We start from the raw sequence: 14,023 nt of genomic DNA, 5'->3' as shown, positions 1-14,023 counted from the left end.
TCCCCCGCCCCAGTGGCGCTCAGGGAAGGGCCCAGCCCTGCGCAGCGGGGGCAGCGGTGCCATTTCTGCCTCTGCAGAACGGGACCTTTGTGTCTGCTCCTGCTGGCAGCCCGCCCTCGCCCGCACGCCTCTGCACCTCCAGCCCCGCTGTGAGCCACAGCAGCTGCCCGGCAGAGCTGGAGGTGTCCCCATGCGCCGCCCTGGGCCCTGGCTCCCTGCCTGGACCCCGACCCCGGCCATCGGGGGCCGTGAGGGGCTGGCCAGACGCGCGTTTGAGCTGCTCGCGGCAGCGCTGCCCCTTCCCCGGCGTGCCCCGCGCTGTCGGAGGCGCAGGCTGCCTGCCAGCCCCTAATCAGGTGAAGAGCAGACCTTTCATTTTCCGAGGCAGGAAGCACTCAGCCGCCAGCGGGGCCTCCTGCCTCTGATCTCGGTGAGCGCCCTGGATTTAACGAGCGTCCGGCTGTGGGCGCCCCCAGTGCAGGCAGCAGCAGGCCCGGCCCGACCCAGCCCAGAGCGAGGAGCCCGCAGCCAAGCGGGGCAGACCCCGCACCCAGCTCCCAGGCACAAAGCACCCGCAGTGCCCACGGGGCCGGCTCCAGCTCCCCGGGCGGTGCCGCATCCCCCTCGCCCCCTGCCCCAGCCAGAGCCGTGGTGCCGGGGCCCCGCTCGCAGCTTCCCGTGGCCATCGATCGCCCCAGCGCCTCCCCGGGGAGCCGCAGCCCTCTTACGCTCAATTAAGTGGACGTTACTCCTTCCAACTCTAGTGATTAATACGGGTTTAATTGCTGCTGCTGCTGGGGCAGGGCAGGCATTTCCCCGCACCGCTGGGTAGGGGCCATGCAAGGAGCCCGGCTTTCAATGGGCTGCATAGTTTCGCAGCCCTAAGTGCTGGCAGGCGCTGGCAGAGCGGCCGAACACCACCCAAAACCTCCCTGCTGCTCCCTGCTCCGTCCCCCACCCTGCGAATGCTGGAACCTTCTGTGCCAGACAGCACCATCCTCCTTGGGACAGTTCTGCCCCCGCCGCTGTCACCGCACGGCCTGGGCAGGGCTGGGTGGGTTTGGGTGGGTCCCTCCACAGGAGCTTGTGGCCTTCCAGCAAGGCCAAACCAAGCGTGAAGCGCTGCCCTTGCCATCTTCAGCCGGTCACCAGAACCAGTGCCAGAGCTTTAAAAACCCGTCCGCAAGCACAAAGTGCCAGAGTCTGCTCAAGGTCCGAGAACCGAAGGAAAGGGCACTTACCCGCCCCGCAGGGGAGCCCGGCGCCTGGGCAGCTGCAGCCACGCTTCCCGTTCAAGCAGGAATTTGGAGCACTTCAAACGGGTCCCAAAGCAGAGCTGCTCTTCTGGCCTCCAGGAGCCTCCTTGCCTCGGGCCTCTGGACACTGAGCTCCTCTGCGACACCTCTCTTCAGCTGGAGGTCACACTGAGGCAGAAGCTGCCACCGGCTGCTCCGAACCTCCCGTCGCTGCCGCCACCTAGATCAGAGCCAGCGGCCACCTCGGGCTGCATCAGAGCTACCCCTGCTCAGCACGAACCGCGACTGCAGGCTAACTGCCCTCTGTGACCTGCTCTACACCTCGTCACTGATCTCACGCACAAAGAGCTGGAGGAAGGAGCAAGGTAGAGAAGAAAAAAATCAGGATTATAAATCTAAAATTTTATTGAGACAAAAAACTGACGGAGCTTGGTATGAAGTTAAAATCCAAACACGTACTTTACATTTAAACAACGTTTTCACAGAAACCTAAACACATGCTTTAAAAAAAGGTTTGTACAATGCAAGTCTAGATACATACCACCCTACGAGGAGGTGCCAGGAGTCTGGTGGGGCTCATGACTCCAGACATTAAATAGTTCAGTATTTGTAATAAATTGGATTAAAAAAAAAAAAAAAAACCCTCAGAAGATTCAGGGTAACTCATCTGGCACCAGCACCAACGTCTGGCTTCCTACAATCACTTGGTATGGGAGAACGTGGAATTGATTTTCCTTGTGCTGCTGTTGGTTTCCTCTCTCCCCCATGCGATAAAACTGCAGGGTTCCCCATGCTGCTGGCTGGACACTCAAATTAAGGTGAGAAAAGGAACAAGTAGTCAGAAGTCTCTCTCCCCCCGATTTTGAGAAATAGCACCTTGTAATGGAAAGAAGGGTAGAAAGGCTTTTAAGAGGTTAAAAATCCCTTCCTACCCCGCACCCCCCCACCCCCCACATACAATGCATGTGTCAGTAACTGGCAGTTCTGCTTCAGGACAATACGAATCACAAGTTTGCATTTTCACAAGTCTCCCCTCTCCCCCCTCCCCCCCTAAAAACTGCTTCCAGGGCTTTGAGGACCTTGGCTCCAGAGCTTTGGACATTCACAGTTTCAGTCTCGTGTCAGTGTCCCTGTCTCCCTAGTTCTGTCATCAATACTGGGCTCTTTTTTTTTTTCTTTTTTTTTTTCCTGTTTTTCTTTTTTTGAACTCAGGTTCTAAAAAAGATCTGGAAATGATCTGGAACATTGTCACCAGACCTCATCTCCCTCCCTCCCCAATTAAACAAGAGACCGATTTCCCCACATCCCTCCCCCCAGCCCCCCCAAACCGATACACCAGTAAATAGCAAAAGAACAAAAAAAAAAAAAAAAAAAATCTACACACATGCTACGCCGTAAAAATGCAGAGTTAACACTATTGGGAAGAAGGCTGTGGGTTGCTGAGATGGTCTTTGAAGAACAAGCAGTATCCGTCTGCACTCCCTTTCCCCAGCCCACCCACCCCCAGTGCCAGTCCTCCGTGGAAGGGGCTTTGCCTCCTCTCCCACGAGCCGCAGAATGGACAGCCTGGAAACAAACATCTGCACCCCGCACCCCCCGCCCTTCCCTCCCCCCCCGTGAGCCGGGCTGCTTGGAATCTGTACGCAGCATGAAGCCGCACAAAGCCGTTGAGCAGCTGCAGGGCACAGAAACCATACTGGTCTCTTCAAAGGGCATCTTCTCCAGCCATCTCTACGCTCCCGACCGAGCCGAGCTGCGTTCTCTCCCTCCTGCTCAAACCCACAGTTCAGATCTTTACACAGAGGCTGGCCAGAGCGGGCGCCAGGGGTTAGTTCTTGTCCTCTTTCTTGTCATCGTCCTCCGAGGGGTAGGAATGCCATGTCAACCGCTCCTCATAGAACGAGATCACCACCTGGGGGCACTTGATGTTGGCTTCCTTGGCAGGGACCAGGTCGGCCTCGTCAGAGTTCTTCCTACAGGCCAGAGCAGAGGTGCAAGTTAGGGGGCTGCCGAGGAGAGGAGGCAGAAACGGAGACCGGAGAACATCAAGAAACAGCTGGAAAACCGAGCGGTGCCCGGGCCGCTCGGGGGATCCTGGCAAACCCTTCCTGGGTGGCTCTGGAGCCGGGAGAAGCAGCACTGAGCCCGGGCTCTGCGTCGTCAGGCACGGGGACGGCAGCCGAATCGCAGCCCTGCCCCGGCCGCTCCGTGCTCCTGAGGCACCGCGGGAGGCGGCGGCTCCCCTGCCCGGCTGCCTCGGCTCCCACCTGCGCCAAGCCCAGCTCCACGACGGCCGACGGGGACGCGGTCATCGTCACGGCTCTCCTGGGGCGCAGCCGTCCGAGCTGCCGCCCGCACCACGACACCGAGCCCCTCTCTCGCCCCAAGCTCGCGCCTGCTGCGGGGACATCTTAAGAGCCGCGCAACCCCGAGGGCCCTACCTGCTCGCTTCACATCCACGTTAGCCTCAGCGCAGAGGGTCACCTCAGGCAGCAGCGCCATCGCAAGAGATCTCATGCCAGGTAGCAGGGACTCCCCGGGCGCAGGTCCTTCCCTCTCTGGCACAGAATAAGTGAAGAAATGACAGACACCAAGACGCACTCACCACTTCATCAGGAACATCAGCTCCCCGCTGGAGTCCGTGGCACCGATGATCCGTTCCGGCTCAAAGCCCCGGGCAAAGCCTCGCGGTTTCTCCGACTGCAAGAGACGAGTTCCCACTTGTAGCACCGAGGGGCGGCAGCCACAGCCCTGCTCCAGCTTAGGGACGCGCCGCGGGCTGCTCACAAAGGCACCGAGCTTTGGGCTGCAGGGACTAAGGGCAGCGGGGCGCCGAGCAGACAACGCGGGTGCAACTGCGCTCAGCTGAGCTGCCCCGGGACAGCACACCCTGCTCGTGCTGCAGAGATCGGATTGCCCAGGCCTGGCCACTCAAACCCGGGCTGGCCACGATCCAGCAGCTCCTGGGATGCAGAGGAGGCTGCACGGCCTTGCCCCAAGCAGCTATGAGCGCCCTGCGAGGCTCTGCTTCGCCTCGTTCCCTCTCCTGAAGGGGCAACCCTGCCTCCCGCTTCATCCCCCTGTGCGGATGTTCCAGAGCAGCTGCGGCTCCAGGCTTTTTGGTTCAAGAACTGGTCTCAGTTCAGTGCTAGCACTAGCTCTGGGTTCTCTGTGCAGAGCTGGGGAGCCGAGCACAGACACCCCACCCCGTCTCACCTCCTCCTTCTTCTTCTTTGGTTTGCTCTCTTCCCCTTTATCCTCTGTGTCAGATTCTGCTTTGCGTTTGCTCCCCTCGGACTTCTCGCTCTCATGGGCGGTTTTCTGGGACTGAAGGAACTCAGCGATGAGGTCTGGGCAGTCAAGGTTCTCCTCCGGCTCCCATGTGTTATCCTCACTGCAACCACAGACAACGGCCTCGGTTTACACACAGGGACCACGCACAAAGCCCCGGACACCAGGGCGAGCAGAAACGCGGAGGGAAGCAGCAGGACGATGGTGTCCTCGCCCCACGGAACAGGGCAGGGATGCCAGGGGCCAGGGCAGGTGTTTCCCTTCTCAGGAAAGGAAAAGCAGCTCATTTTACCCAGCCGCTTGTTTCACACTCCGTTGAAGGGGTGGAAGCCCCACTAGGCTGTGCTCACAGCACCCCGATTAGAGCTCAGGCCGTTGAGCACTGCCGTTCTGTTACTGTATGTGTAATTCTGACTGCTCTTGGCCTGGTAGCTCCACCTTACAGATGAGGAGGCCCAGGGAGATGCAGCCAGCTGCTCGGAGAGCTCCGGGAGCTGACAGCAGAGCCGCTCCCAGCAGCACAGCCCAGCGCCCGCCCCGCAGCCACTTACTCGGAGAAGCCTTTCCACTTCAGCAGGTATTCCACCTTGCCCTTCACCACCCGCCGGTCCAGGACCTTCTCCACCACATATTCCTCCTCCTCTTCCTCTAAGACCTCTTCCACTTTCTTCTTGTTCTGTTTTTTTCCCATTGTGCTGGCCAGTTTTTCGGCTTGTGGGCGACGCTGCTGGAAGGGGAGAGGACAACACAGGGTGTCAGGGTCGGGCGGGCACAGGCCCAGCACAGCACCCAGCTGTGCTCAGACAGGAGAGGCGCCCACAAGGCAGGCAACGAGCTCGGTGATGGGCCAGGAGGGCCCTGCCCGGCGGGGACAATCGGGGACCTCCAGGAGCTGCTGCCTTCACGCGGTGCCTTCTGACGCAGCCTTGGCCCTCCCGTGTCCCCCACACCTTCCTTCACCCCCAGCACCCTGCCCGACCCTCCCCGTGCCCCGCCAGGCGCTGTCCTCATTTCCCACACACCCCTCACACCCCAGCGCTGCCCCCGGCCTCCAGAAGCGAGGCAGCCCCCCTGTCAGCTGCCCCCGCCCTGCTGAGCCCCCCCCCCCGTCTCTTCCCTCTGTGCCCCTCAGCTCTCCGCCCTTCCCTGGCTCAGCTCAGACAAACCCCGCAGAGCCGCCCTGCAGCTCGCTGCTGACATTAATTAGGGGTTAATGAATGGTTGATCCCCGTTAAACACAAGGCACAGCCCCTGGTCCTGAGCTCCCCTCGTCCCTTCCTTTGGGGGTTCAGGTACGTGCACGCGAGGAGACCCACCTCGCTCACCACCCCTGAAGGTGATTTTTCCCAGCCTCCTTGTCTTTGAGCTGTTTCACAGCCAGCACGGGGACAGCCCCCGGCACCCCGGGCACCCCAGGACGCTCCTCAGGCTCGGGAGGAGCACGGAGCCCCCCACCTGCAGCCCCAGCAGCAGCTCCTGCTCCACGCCGAGCAAGGCGCACCGATACGGACCGACCCGAGGGCCAGGAGGCTGCATAAATTTTACATAAAACCTACACAAATCGGGGCTATTTCACCAGGCACGACACGAACACTGCGGGTTTGCACCAGCCGAGGGGTGAGGAGCCCCCGGCCCCCCCCAAGCAGCAGCAGGGAGCTCCCCCCAGGCGGGCGCTGCTGCTCCCAGGCCTTTCATTAACCAAACACCCCCAGCCCGCACCCAGCTCCCGGTGACCAAGTTTTCCTGCCCGGTCCCTCGGGGGAAAAGCAAACGCTGCGGCAGGCACCGGGCCGGGGCCGTGCAGGGTCTCTCCCCTCCCGAGGCCTCCTCCGGGCCGTGGCGGGGCTCAAACAATGCGGAGCCAACGCCAGCGCCTAATCCCCAGGCCGGAGCCAGCGCTGCCGCAGGAAGCCGGGGTCGGGTTTCACTCTGGAATTCCTCCGGCGGCTCCTTCCTCCCCTCCTGGCAGCTCCTTCCTCCCCTGTCCTCCCCGCTCCGTGGCCGAGGAGGCTCCTCGAGGCAGCCCTGTCCCGGCAGGGTTTGTGGGGCACCGGGCACCTTCCCGAAAACGCCCAGCACCGAGGCAGCGAGCGGGGCAGGCAGGGGAAGGGGAAGCAGAGGGGCTCGGAGCAGTGCAGGCACCAACCGTGCTGAGGAGCCACCGATTACTGTGGGGAGGGCAGAGAAGATGCAGATGTGAGGGCAGGAGCCCTGGGGAAGCCCTGCCAGAGGGAGGCAGGGACAAACCGCAGGGGGCCACGAGAACACGGCAGCTCCGGGCCCGCTCTGTGCAGCACGGGCTGGGCCTGGCCCCATTCCTGGCCCTGTTCCTATGTCCCGCTCCTGCCCCACTGGCTGTGCTCCTGCCCCTGCTCCCGCAGCAGCCCCGGGGCCAGCAGCCAGGAGGGTGCCGGGGGGGGGGTGAGGGCTGCAGCCCCTCGCGGTGCCAGCCCCGGTTCCAGCCGTGGAGGCGCAGCAGGGGCGAGCTGTGGCCCAGGAGCGTGGCCCAGGGACTCCAGCCCCAGTGAGGTGAGGGCTTCGCGCTGCCTCCACCCACGAAGCTCCCAGGCTCTGCCCTCGCCCCAGCCCAGGGCTGCCTTTGCGGAGCCCTTGACAAGGATTTCAGCCTTCTGCCACCGGGAACAGCCAAACCCAGAGCCCCAAACCCACCTCAGCAACACCCGGAGTGCCGGCCGGCGCCTGCTCCCCGGAGAACGCAGCAGAGCCCGGACAGTCCCCAGGGACTGGGGAAGGCAGCACAGGGAGGGCTGGCCACAGGCGGGCTCCTGGCCCCGGAGCTCCTAAAGAACGCCTCGAGGTGGCACCGAGCTCCTCACGGAGGTGCAGGACTGGGCCGTGGCCCTGCCTGGGCTGTCTGAACAGGGCAGGCAGCTCCTCTTGGCTGCGGGACCGCTCACGCCTAAAGAATTTGGGGGTGGATCCTGGGCCCTGAAGGGACCTTGCGAGCAGCACGCTGCTTCCCGGAATTCAGCTCCAGAAGGCTGATCTCTGGTCCTGCCCTAAGCCTTTCCCTTTGCCTCTGCTGCTTCTTACCTAACGCCCAAGGCACAGCTGAAACCCTTCGTGAAGAGGAAAACAGAGGAGGGAAAGATCGGAAGAATGACTTCTTGGTCTGCGGCTAGGAGGAAAAGGATCCGGGACACACCTAAGCCACTTGAAAAGAATTCAAACTGCAGCGGAGAGCCAGGAGGGAGGAGGCCCAGCACCGAGGTGCACACAGCAGCCTGCTCGGGACGGGAGCAGCGGGCAGGGGAGCGAGGGGCAGGGCTCAGAGCACAACCCTGGGCTCAGGTCCCCTGGGGCACCACATCCAGGCGGCACCACGGCCACCGGCCCCGCAGCGATGCTGTGGGGATGGCGAGGAGCTGCCCAGCACCGTTAGCTCGGGGGACACCCGGGCACGGGGAGCGCGGGGACCCAGAGGCTCGGTCAGAGCCCGGAGCAGCCCCGTGAGCCGCATCCCACGGGGCTGACAGCGCAGCTCGGCTCTAAGGAGTCTGAAACTTCCAACGCTTCCTCCTCCCGCCCGCCTCTGACCCGCCAGGAGCGCTCCTCTCCTTAAGGGCCTCCGAGCTCGCCCGGCGCACCCCGCACACACGGGGCCGGCAGCGGGGAGCAGCGCTCGGAGCCTCGCGCCCCAGAACCGGACCCCGACCGCAGCAAAACATCGGGGGGGGGGGGGGGGTGGTGGAATGAGCCAAAGCCCGGAGCCTCCGAGTGGGGCCCAAAGCGCCCAAAAGCCGCAACCGCCGGGGAGACCCAGCCCGGGGGGGGGAACCGGGGCAAAGCTCGGGGAGACGGGGACAGGGCGGGGGGCGCCGGGGGGGGCTGCGGGGCTCCGCCGGGCTCCAGCGCGGGGCCCCCGGGCCTGGGGCGGCCCCAAACCCGCCGGGGGCTGCCCGGGGCCGTTGGCCGGGCCCAGCCCCCCGGGACCGGGGCCTCGAGGCCGCCCCCAGCGCTGCCCCCGGCCCCCCCCCGGGGTCTCGGAAGCCCCGGGACGGAGCCGCCGCCCCCAGCCCCGGGGCCGCCCCCCCCGGGCCTCCCTCAACCCCGATCCCCCCCCGGCCCCTCCCCCCCCCTCCACAGCCCCAACCCCGGCCCCGGCCCCCCGGGGGCCCCCCGGGGCTCCCCCCCCGGCCCCGCCGCCCCCCCCGTCCCGGTGCCGCCCCCCCGCCCCCCTCGCACCTCGCCCAGCGCCGCCAACGGCTCCGAGGAAGCGGCTGCGGGCGGCGGGGGGGGGCCGGGGGGGGCCGGGCCGGGGCCTGGCGCGCGCCGTCCGCCTCCGCCGAACAAAAGAGCCCGGCCAGCCCCGCTGCCCGCCGCGCGCACCGCGCCTGCGCCGCGACCCGCGCCCGCCGCGGGGCACGCTGGGAGCTGTAGTCCCCGCCGCCGGCCGGGGCGGGAGGAGCCGAAGCGCCGCGGGGCGCCGCGGGAGTTGTAGTCCGCCGCCACCGCCCGCCCGCCGCCCCGAGGGACTCTCCGCCCCTCCGCCGTGCGCGGAGACGGGCGGCCGGCACCGGGAGGGGCGCGGAGAGGCGCGGCCAGGCCCCGCGGGGCGGCCGCCGGTGGCCGGAGGGTGCGGGCCGCGCCCCAGCGCCTGAGGCGCGGACTCCAACTCCCATCATGCCCTGCGCCGGAAGGGGAAACGCGGCCCTGGCTATAAGGCCGCCGCGCCGCCGTGAGGCTTAAAGGGGCCGCGTCCTGCGCGAGGAGGTGAGGGGGGGGGGCGGGGGCAGCTCGGTGGGGCCGGGCCGGGCCCCGCAGCCTCGGGTGGGGACGCGGGGAGGGCCCGGCCCGGCCCGGCCCCGGTGCCCCCAGCCCCGGTGCGGCCTTGTCGGGCCCCCCCCGGCCAGGAGCGGGAGTCGGGCCCGGCCCGGCGGGGGCTCCACGGGGGGGCCCGGGGGGGGCTGGGTCGTGTCCCCCCCCCCGGCCGGGGCCCACCCCCCCCATCCCCGCAGCGCTGGCTCCGGGCCGGGGCCGGGGCCGGGGCGGGGCACCGGGAGCTGCCCGCGGCGGGACGGGGCCGTGGGAGCCCTCGGCAGGGCCCGGAGCCGGGTGCGCGGCCTCGCCTCACTCCGTCCCCTGTCCCCGTGCAGATGTTTCCCGCTGGGCTCGGGCTCTAGGATGTTGGAGGGCCGCGAGGAGGTGAGGGGCGGGGGGGGGCGGTGAGGGGCGGGGGTCGGTGAGGGGCCGTGAGGGGCCTTCGGACCCGGTGTTAGCTCCGGGGCTGGAGCTGGGCAGCGCGGGTGTGAGCAGCCCTGGGCTGAGCACCACGGAGAGGGGCGCTGGGCGCTGGGCAGGGCCGGGGGGCGGCTGGTGCCGAGGGCGGAAGGGGCCGGGGGCTCCCCAGCTGCCCATGTGGGCGTTGTGCTGCCGGGGGCAGGGCAAGCGGCACGGGGCGGGGGGCACCGACCCCCACGAGGGGGGCGATGCTGGGGCAGCCTCTGGGCGCTCAGGCAGCGTTTGTGCCGCAGGAGCTGACCACGGTGCGTGTCCAAGACCCCCGGGTGCAGAACGAAGGCTCCTGGAACTCCTACGTGGATTATAAAATCTTCCTCCACGTAAGCTGTGGCTGCTGCAGGGGGGTGGGGTGGGGCGGGGTGGGGTGGGCTGCACAGCTCGGCTGTGCCGGGCGGGAGGCTCGGGAGCGGAGCTGCCAGGCCCCGTGTGGCGGTGCTGAGTGGGGACGGGAGGAGCAGGGCCCTGCCTGCCCCCAGGGGAGCCCTCACCCAGCCCCTCCCTGCCTCTGCGGCAGCCCCGCGTGGTTGGAGATCGGCTCCTCACGTCTTCAGCGCTCCCCGAGTGCTGCGGGGGGATCCGTAACCACTGAGCTCAGGGGTTTGAGCGGCTGAGACCCTGCCCTGGCCTGCCTTGCCCTCAGGATTATTTCGTGCTTTTGTTTCTGTCTTTGCAGACCAACAGCAAGGCCTTCACTGCCAAGACCTCATGTGTGCGGCGCCGGTACCGTGAGTTCGTGTGGCTGCGGCGGCAGCTCCAGAAGAATGCTGGCCTGGTGTAAGCCCTGAGCTCCCTGCTCCCCCCTCGGTTCCATGGACCTGGGGGGGGCTTTCCCCAGACACAGACACGGGACCCTGCAGCCCTGGCCTCCAGCTGCTGCCAGCCGTGTCCCATCTCTGTGCTCTGACCCTGAGCTGCGGCACCTTTCTTCCTGCAGGCCCGTCCCAGAGCTGCCTGGGAAATCTGCCTTCTTTGTGGGCAGCACGGATGAATTTATTGAGAAGCGGAGACAGGGGCTGCAGCAGTTCCTGGAGAAGTGAGTGAGGCTCCTGCACACACCTCTGCGAGGGCTGGGCGGGGCAGAGCAGGGGATGCTGCTGGCCGTGTGGCAGAGCCGTGGGGGTCACCCTGGCGGCGTGGGGCGTGCGAGCCGTTGGGCAGGCTCCGCGTGCTCCCTGGGGCCGCCCTCGCTCACCCTGCCCTCTCCTCACGCAGGGTCGTGCAGAACGTGGTGCTGCTCTCGGACAGCCGGCTGCACCTCTTCCTGCAGAGCCAGCTCTCGGTGCCCGAGATAGAGGCGTGCGTGCAGGGCCGGGGCGCGCAGACGGTGACGGACGCCATCCTGCACTACGCCATGTCCAACTGCGGCTGGGCGCAGGAGGAGGAGAGCCGCCCTGCGCTGCTGCCGGGGGGGGCCCTGCGCGGCAGGTAATGGGCAGGGGAGGGAGAGGCCGAGCCAAGGGCACGTGGCGGGGCAGAGCCCGGCTCCTGTGCAGTGCCTGGAGCTGCTTTGTGCTGGCCTGTGCAGACCTGGTGTGTGGCAGCACTGCGAGGCGGCTGGGGACTTGCTGCCTGCACATCCCCTCCCCTCACCTGCAGGGCTGGCTGCAGCCCAGCTCGGAACAGTCGCTGCCCGTGCAGGGGTTCCCCTGGTAGGGAACAGCCCCTGCTGTGACACGAGGAGCTGCCAGGCTTTGCAGAGCCCCCTGGGTGTTTCTGAGCTGCCTGTCCCGACCTTGCTGCAGTCCTGTAAGCTGAGCAGGCGGAGTTCCTGCAGTGAGGGGAGCAGGGCTGCCTGTCCTGGGCTGTCACCAGCATCTCCTGTAGAGCCCTGGGGGCTGCCAGCAGGGTGACCTGCTCTGGCTGTGGCCGGGGCTTAGTGGGGAAGAGCTGAGTCTCCCAGAGCTTAAGCTGCGATTTACAAACGTCTTCGGATGCTTTCCTCCCCTAATCTCTGTGCCGAGGAGCCTCTGAGGCTTTCACAGTGTGGGCTTTCCACGCGTTGTCCGGGTGCCTGCAGCGTGCCTAAGGAGGTTCTGCGATTCCCCATCAGCCGCAGAGCCCTGTTCGGGTTCAAGGGGGGGGGGTTCGGGAAGGCAGCAGCCCAGGCTACCTGTGGGTGTGCGTGGCGTGGCTCCGTGCAGCCGCCTGCACCCTGCTGCGGGGAGGGGAAGCCGCCCTGGCTGGGCAGGGGGGGCTGTGCCACGGGGCTGGGGGGAGCAGTGGGCGCCCTGCCCCTTCCCCAGGTCCCCACGCTCTGACCTCTCTCCCCGTGCTCTCCTTTCAGCTGTGCCAGCCTGGGGGGCCCGCAGGGGCCCGGCTGCCTGGAGCCCCTCCCGCACTGGAGCGACTTTGGCATGGACGAGAGCTGCTCGGACAGCCCGGCTGAGCCGGCCGAGCCCTTGGGCGGACCGCAGGAGGGGCAGTGAAGGGCTCTAGCGACCTCGCCTGCCTTCCCCGGGACCTGCAGCCCTCGCTGGAGGAGGGCCCGCCGGCTGAGCCGGGGGGATGGCCGGGCTGGGGCTGCACTGGGAACACAGCCTGGTCCTGGCTCTGTGGGGTCTGGGGCTCCTGGGCTCTCTCCTTGCTGCCTCTCAGCTGTCCTCGATGTCCCAGGCAGCGTGTTCGTGTGGCTTTTCTCTTCCGAGAGGAGATTTAGTGATTAGTGAAACCTGTGTTTGTTGTTCCCACGACCTTTGCTCTCTGTGCGGAGCAGCAGCAGCTCGGGCAGGCTGCAGTGGCTGCAGGGCCCGAGGCTCCGGGCAGGTCCCTGGCCCAGGGCAGGGGGAGGCACATGTGGAGCCTCAGACGGGTTCATCCCCTGTCCCCTCTGCCTGGAGGCTGCGTTGCCCCGCTGACAGCTGCCCCGTGCAGCTCCTGGGGTGCTGCTCTCAGCTGCACGGAGCCCACCCGCGGGCTGCATCCCCTGCCCACACCCGGGGGCTCCTGGCAGTGTTTGCCCCCTGGGCTGCTCACAGCTGGGAAAAATGGCAGTGAGACCCCCGGGGCTGGGGGGCCGTTTGTCTCCCCGAGGTGTTTGTGGGGCCGCCCCTTCCAGCTGGGATCCCGCAGGAGAGCAGAGCTCAGCGCAGGGTTGCCACACACAGTGGGGAATGGGAATGACAAGGGGAAGGGAGTGGGGGTCTCACAGGCAGGGCACAGTTTGCTGGGGGCGAAGCAGCGTGCAACGGCCTCGGGGTCGGTGTCTGGCAGCGCTTGGGCTCTGCTTACTCCTGCTGCTGCTCCCTGTGCTCTCCTGCACCTTTTCCTCTATCCTGAGCACTGGTGGAGGCAGAGCCGACGTGCTCTGACTTGAAATAAAACAAAGTAGAAGAGACTTGCTGGTTGCTGGCAACGTCTGTCCTCGCTGCGTGGGTGGAGGGAGCCAGGCTAACTGTAGCTCGATGGCTTCGGGGGAGAGAGCCGCTGATTGCACCTCGCCTGCCGTGGGGCTGCTGCGCCGAGGGGCCCGACCCTGCCGGGGGCAGCTCAGCCCTGAGCAGAGGGGCCAGGGGGTCTCCGAGCCGGCACAGGGAGAGCTGCGGGGTGGTGGCAGGGGACACACGGGGGGAAGGGGCTGTGCCGTGGCTCTGGGGCGAGTTCCCTGGTGCTGGGCCTGCCTGGGGGGCTCTGCACCCGCACGGGGAGGGGGCTCCTTGGGGAGGGGGGGGAGGGCTGGGAACCCACCGCGCCGCAGCCGAAATGTCAGGAGAAGTTCATTGCGAAGGCTGCAGCTGCCGGAGCGCCGGGGAGCCGCTGCCATTGGCTGCCCTCCCTCATCCATATTCATGGCTATTCATGAGCCTGCGGCTCCAAATGGCGCAGCTGGGAGCCCAGCTGTGGCCACCGACCCTCTCCTGTGGCCACCGACCCTCCCCTGCGCCCACGCGCGGCCCTCGCCCACGCGCCGCATCCCGCAGCGCTGCTCCCTTGGCAGGGCCGTGCCCAGCCCTGGCTCCTGCAGCCCCTGAGCGGGGTTTGAGCCAGGAGCTCAGCCCGGCACCGCTGCCCTGCTCGGGGCACCCTCTGCTCGAGCCGTGCCAGGAGCCGGCCCCGGGGCTTCTTTCTGAGGGGGCTCGGGGCTGGGGCAGCCGCTGGAGCCAGGGCTCGGTCCTGGCACCGCGCTGGGGCCTCCTCGTGCTGCGGGTGCCCACCCTTCCCCCGGGGACGCAGCTGCTGCCCCAAAGCTGGCGGCGGTTCAGAGCCAGGCGGAAATT

At 66.7% G+C, this 14,023-nt stretch overlaps 2 protein-coding genes across 5 annotated transcripts; one reads left to right on the top strand and one right to left on the bottom strand.

Annotated features, from left to right (window-relative positions):
- Window positions 1-1,637: 1,637 nt before the first annotated feature.
- Window positions 1,638-8,890, bottom strand: CBX1 (chromobox 1). Of its 3 annotated transcripts, none has more exons than XM_038168948.2 (5): window positions 8,754-8,890; window positions 5,099-5,274; window positions 4,473-4,650; window positions 3,862-3,956; window positions 1,638-3,229 (listed from the first exon to the last, which is right to left on the bottom strand). In XM_038168948.2, the coding sequence occupies exons 2-5, from the start codon at window positions 5,236-5,238 to the stop codon at window positions 3,085-3,087; spliced, it is 558 nt and encodes a 185-aa protein (XP_038024876.1). In that variant the 5' UTR covers window positions 5,239-5,274; window positions 8,754-8,890; the 3' UTR covers window positions 1,638-3,084. The 3 variants fall into 3 exon arrangements, with proteins under 3 accessions (XP_038024876.1, XP_038024877.1, XP_038024878.1); XM_038168949.2 differs by having other exon boundaries at window positions 5,099-5,271; window positions 8,754-8,887; XM_038168950.2 differs by lacking the exon at window positions 8,754-8,890 and adding an exon at window positions 7,218-7,463.
- SNX11 (sorting nexin 11) lies at window positions 7,625-13,143 on the top strand. Of its 2 annotated transcripts, XM_072028768.1 has the most exons (7): window positions 9,174-9,281; window positions 9,665-9,713; window positions 10,043-10,129; window positions 10,483-10,583; window positions 10,744-10,842; window positions 11,022-11,234; window positions 12,094-13,143. In XM_072028768.1, exons 2-7 carry the CDS (start codon window positions 9,693-9,695, stop codon window positions 12,233-12,235), a joined length of 663 nt encoding a protein of 220 aa, XP_071884869.1. In that variant the 5' UTR covers window positions 9,174-9,281; window positions 9,665-9,692; the 3' UTR covers window positions 12,236-13,143. The 2 variants fall into 2 exon arrangements, with proteins under 2 accessions (XP_038024885.2, XP_071884869.1); XM_038168957.2 differs by lacking the exons at window positions 9,174-9,281; window positions 9,665-9,713 and adding an exon at window positions 7,625-7,778.
- The last annotated feature ends 880 nt before the right edge of the window (window positions 13,144-14,023 follow it).

The sequence above is a fragment of the Anas platyrhynchos genome, chromosome 28 (genome assembly GCF_047663525.1).
Source record: "Anas platyrhynchos isolate ZD024472 breed Pekin duck chromosome 28, IASCAAS_PekinDuck_T2T, whole genome shotgun sequence".
NCBI classification, from domain to species: Eukaryota; Metazoa; Chordata; class Aves; order Anseriformes; family Anatidae; genus Anas; species Anas platyrhynchos.
Note: the sequence above shows the minus strand (reverse complement) of the source record. Positions and strands in the feature narration are given on the sequence as shown.